This window comes from Pterocles gutturalis, unplaced genomic scaffold, assembly GCF_000699245.1.
Source record: "Pterocles gutturalis isolate BGI_N339 unplaced genomic scaffold, ASM69924v1 scaffold28240, whole genome shotgun sequence".
In the NCBI taxonomy this organism is placed as follows: domain Eukaryota; kingdom Metazoa; phylum Chordata; class Aves; order Pterocliformes; family Pteroclidae; genus Pterocles; species Pterocles gutturalis.
In genome coordinates, this window is record NW_010146689.1 from 8,653 (window position 1) to 13,828 (window position 5,176).

General features: G+C 53.1%; 1 protein-coding gene across 1 annotated transcript in view; it reads right to left on the reverse strand.

The window, feature by feature from the left end:
* LOC104470795 (phosphofurin acidic cluster sorting protein 1-like) overlaps positions 1–2,462 on the reverse strand; it is a gene marked incomplete at both ends in the record, with an annotated part of 11,110 nt that extends 8,648 nt beyond the window's left edge. The window contains 5 exons of the mRNA XM_010085844.1: positions 203–283; positions 1,300–1,391; positions 1,549–1,711; positions 1,893–2,018; positions 2,373–2,462. Coding sequence (XP_010084146.1) covers positions 203–283; positions 1,300–1,391; positions 1,549–1,711; positions 1,893–2,018; positions 2,373–2,462 — 552 coding nt within the window. The remainder of the gene's footprint in view (positions 1–202; positions 284–1,299; positions 1,392–1,548; positions 1,712–1,892; positions 2,019–2,372) is intronic.
* Positions 2,463–5,176: the final 2,714 nt, after the last annotated feature.

Here is a 5,176-nt window from a genome sequence, read left to right on the forward strand (position 1 = left end):
CAGCAGCAAGTCAAAATTGTGTTGCATACCAAGCTAACTCATTAATGGCAAGAGGTTTGCCTCTTCTTCTCAGAGCCGAGGGCTCTCTCCCCTGTTCTGCACAACTGCCAGCATTTCCCCCAGGCCCTCCCCACTCCCTGCAGGGAGGGGAGGAAGTGAATCCCTTCCATCCCTTTGAGCACATTGTGAATGCTGATGTTACTCTGGTCATTGACGTGGTTCGGATCATTTTCCTCCTAGCCTTCTTGGTCTTCCTCAAGTCGTCCTCTTCGTCAAACAGATCCTGCAGGTAAAAGGTCACAGCACACCAGAGCAACTCAGAGTGCATGGAGCAGCATCTCTTAGAAGTTCCCCTACCCCATGCTTGCCCCCCATTTTGAAAAGCTTTTGTCCATTCTGCTCCCAGAGTCTTGCTTCTCACTTCTCCCACCTCTCTCCACACAGCTCCTTCTCCCTCCTTAGCACTTGTTCCCCAGCAGACCTTCTTCCCCAGCGCCTTTTGTCCCCCGGCCCCTGCAGGGGGACCTGGACCAGCAAGATTCAGGAGAGCAAGCAGCTCCCCCTTGTTATGGTAACAGTCCTTTTTACAACCTAAAACTCTCTCCGCACTCGCCAGCCTCCCTGTGACCCACGTGTTGTCCTCTCCAGGGTTAGCTCAGAGGGCACAGCACCTGAGCTCGCAAAAAGTGTTCTTCGAGGGCTCAGCCTCAATATCACACAGAGGTCCCAGGGACATGGGGCCCCGATGCGTTAACTCAGCACAATGGGACAGGCCATGTGGAGGACCCTGAACAGAGATTTGTCCCTGTGCTCAATCAGCATGCCACCACAAGTCTTTTTTGGTCTCGAGTGTAGGCACCACAACAAGGGGACAGCAAACAGCAGTGGCACAGCTCATGACAGGTCTGGGATGAGTCTGCCACCTCCTACCATTTTCAGACCTAGACTGTACTTTTTCCTAAAAGCTCTGTTCTCTCTCAGGGAGAGGGCAGCCTCTGGCCTGTTATCACAGGAAGATGGCAGAAAATCATGGTGCAAGATGGAGGGGGCTCAGCAGGGGTGTTATGCTTGCAGACCCAGCCAGACCTATGGCTCTCCAAAGTCCCTTGCCCCACCATGGACTTGGCAGTAGCCCACAGTTCTTCCTGCTGTCAGGTACTGTGGCTGGCTCCCCTCTGAAACCATGACAAATGTTTACAAGGGAGATGAGAGGGCTCAGGGTGATTGAGACCCTCAACCACTAACTCTTGTACCAGAAATCAGACCAGGACACAAGCTACCCTGCCAGGCCTCCCTTACCTGACCCTGCACAGCATCATCGCTGGCTTCCTGCTCTGAGGAGAAGCTGTCATCCTCTTCTTCAGAGTAGTTATCAATATCTGGGGAGCGATCTGAAAGCAGACAGTGCAGATGCCACAGCTAAGCATGACGCCTGTCACGGCTCCGGTGCAATGATTGGTATAGCTGGCAGGCGCTTGGGGATGCACTCCGTTACCCACATCCTCTCCCAAACACTTGCCTTCATGTCTATGATGAGTGCTAACACACCTGAAGCTTTGATTTTAGGACCTGAGGGGACGCTCCCATCCTCATGGTCAATGGGCTGACTGGACAAAGAGTAGATGCTGATTTCAGCCACTCGGATGTTCACGTCCTTCATGTTGCTGTGGAGGCCTAGAAGCTGCCCACCATCCGTCGGGTGCTGCATCACCTAGGCAGACAGATAAGACCCCTGCCAGGGTGACGCGATGGCAGCTGGCAGCCCACTCCCTCTGTCTTACAGCTAGCCAATAAGCCAGAGCAGTCACAGCACCGAGCACCTGCCAGCTCCCTTCCCAGTGCTGGCACAGGGAGGCCACGCCAAGTTCCCCTCTGTTCCCAGCACCCTGTACCTCGGCCATGTTAATGATGCCCACAGCAAGGGTCTTGTAGCCCAGGATTGTGCGGTTCTTGTATCTCTTCCTCCGCTGCAGCATGATCTGCAGTTTGTTGCCATCTCTCTTGAGGAAGTGTGGGTACTGGGGAAGGGAAGCACAGGGAAGACAGCAGCATGAGGGCAGGGCTCAGCATGACACACAGGCAGAAGACTCTTCCTCAGTGCTGATGTAGAGCAGGATCTGACCTGCTGAGTTTTGAGGTGCCCCTCAAAGGCCACCTGCACTCTGCATCATCCTCTAACTCCACATTGCTCAGCAAAACAACCCCAGGAGCAATGAAGCAGCTGGCCAAAAAAAAACCAAGCACAGACAACCACAGGAGGCCCCTCCTCAGGGGCTGCCCGCTTCACACTGAGCCCCCAAAGCCGTCCTTGCCGAGAAATACTAGGTGAGGGGAGCAGCAGGGAGCCCAGGGCACCGGGCAGCACAAGGTACCTGCAGTGAGAAGGTCAGCTCCAGCTCGGTCTCCATCAGGCCGCCGGGCGGGAGGACATATTCATTAGATCGCAGGACTCGCTTTGAACCCTACAACAGGATTGGTAAGCACACACAGCTGAGCTGGAGCATCTTGGCCCCAGACTCCACTGCACCACACACACAAGTCAATGGTGTTCACAGTCCACAAGGAGAAAGCCAGTGCCTTGGCCCTGTTCTGTTCCACCCTCCCCACACCAGTCCATGCTTTGTGAGAGCTCGCAGCTTCTCCCAAGCTGCCAAAGGCCCTTCTCCTCGCCTGCCTGCCACTGAGCCCTCCCTCTTCCCAAGCCTGCTCTGTTTAACCTGGCTCCTCGCACCCCGAGATCTGTGGAGGCGGACACCGCCAGAGGCAGAGAGAGCCACGCACATAGCACCAGCAGCAGAAGGAAAGGCTCCCAGCATGCTGCCCAGCCAGGAAAGGGACACCTCTCCCACTCAGCAGACAGACTCCGTGCAGACCCCTGCCCAAGCACAGCTGGCAGGATGGCTCTGCTGGGACCAAGGCAGGATGTCCCAGAGGAACAGGGGTCCCCCCGCTTGCCCAGCTTGTCTCTCAGAAAACTCATCCTAGTCTTTTCTTCCACATCCCCTCTGCAATCAAAGAGAACAGCAGTGGCCACAGGTGTGTTTCAGCACACAGCGAGCAGCAAGGAAGCCTGCTGATGGGAACTTCCACAGGGTCTAGCAAGCCTGGGTGGCATCAACAGAAGGCCTTTCTTGCACCTCCATTGCTGACGTTACCTATGCTAGCAAGGAAAAAAAATCAAAGAACCTGTTGGGGGGGGGGCATGAAAGGCCTCCACATTTTGCAGTGATGCAGCATTACAGTTCTCACTGCTACCCGAGTAAAGATAAACTCTAGCAAAACCTTATATGGTTTTCAAGAGGCCTGGTCTGAGCTACCTGCAACATTATTCCCAGCACTTGTGCCAGGAGTGAGGATTTCCTGTGAAAGGTCTTCCTAAAACTGAAGAGAGGAGGTGGAGCTCACCCCCTTTCTCATCTGTGAGCTTTCCTGGCTAACAACACACTGACCCTTCCTGAACTCTTCTTTAATATGAGAATACAGGTGGTCATTATGACAGTGACCATTTACTTCAGCACATTTATCATTTGCTGTTTGTTGCACAGAGATTATCCACCAACGATTCATTCTTTCGTCAAAACACACATCCTGGTGCAATTATTCTTCTTAAAGATGCTATTTCTGGGGACAGAGTTCCAGCAAAGGAAAGGTGAGGACAGCCTGAGCGGCATGTTCAGCGAGCAAAGGTTTCACAAACATTGCTGTCCCATGTGTCACTGTCATTTACCACTGTGGAGGTCACACACCCAGCTCTGGCCCTCAGTGGAACACCGGCGCACGTCCACATGGCACTGCAACGCCCGGGACCAAGGCTGGTTGGGTATCGGGAGCAGCGGTGGAGCTCAGAGCCCGCTAAACAGCAGCACTTCTTAGGTCTGGCTCAGTTCTGGGCTGCAGGCTGGCTTCGCTCAAGCCCTAGGAGATCCCTGGCCTGTGGAGTGACATGAAGGGAGAAAGATCATAATGTCTAAGCTCAGAGGACCAGCTCCCAGGGCACCATGGAGCGTAGCACTCAGGACACGAGGTAGAAAAAGGGCTAGAGGTTGCGCTGCAGATGCGTGAGGTACAGTCCTCTCAGCAAGGTAAAGCCACTACCTAAAGCTCAAGTTCAGCTTGCAAAGTCCTCTAGGTTTCATGAAATGGACAGCACTCGCACATCCAGTAGGAAAGACGGATCACCTTCAGGAGCAAACCACGACCCAGCAGAAACTAGCACTCGTCCAATTAAACAGATTAGAAACTAGCGCCTGGGGGCTGCTACCTGCCCATCAGCAACAGGGAGGTAAGAACAATTGGAGATTTCCAGTAAGGTCAACACAAACCCCATGAGGTTCAACAAAGGCAAAAGCAAAGTCCTTTCCTAGGACTTTCCATTACTTTGCTGCCTGGGAAGAATCCCAGGCAGCAGGACAGATTCTGAAGAAAGGGACAGGGGGGATCCTGGGGAACATGAAGGTATCCCTACATCGGCAGCATGCCCTGTTGCAGCAATGACACCAACCTCAGCCTCAGGAAACGTGCGGGGGATGCCTACCCTCTGTTCAGCACTAGTGACACCACAACTGGATTCCAGAGACAGTTTGGGCTGGGCTCCCTAGTACAAGACAGACATTGACAGACTGGAGCAAGTCCAGCAAAAGACATAAGGATGGTCAGGGGCTGGAGCACAGGACATCCAAGGGAAGGCCGAGTGAGCTGGGTTTGTTGAGCTGGAAGAGGAGAGGGTGTCTGCCTACAGACACTTAGCAGGAGGGTGTAGAGAAGACAGAACTGAACTCAGAGGTGCACAGGGACAGAGTGAGAAGTAATGAGGATGAGCAGGAACGTGGGAAATTACCATTAGATGTTGGGATATTTTTCCTTTCTCTGTGAGTGCAGTGAGAAATTCAAACCCCAACTGGACATGGCCCTGAGCACCTGATGTAGCTCAGCTCTGCTGCAATTCAAGTAACGTCAAGCAAGATCAATTTCTTAGCAGAACAGCTGAGTATCACCACCAGTAATACAGGAAAACTTAATATCAGGCTGTTACAGTGAAGATCACAGATGACAAAGACTGTCAAAGGAAGTGAAAAGCAACAGGGAGAGGTTGTGGTCCCAGATCTTCACTACCTAACAGACTGAAAACATAGAGGAGCTTTCACTACTATACTGTCCTGGGTCCAGCTGGGATAGG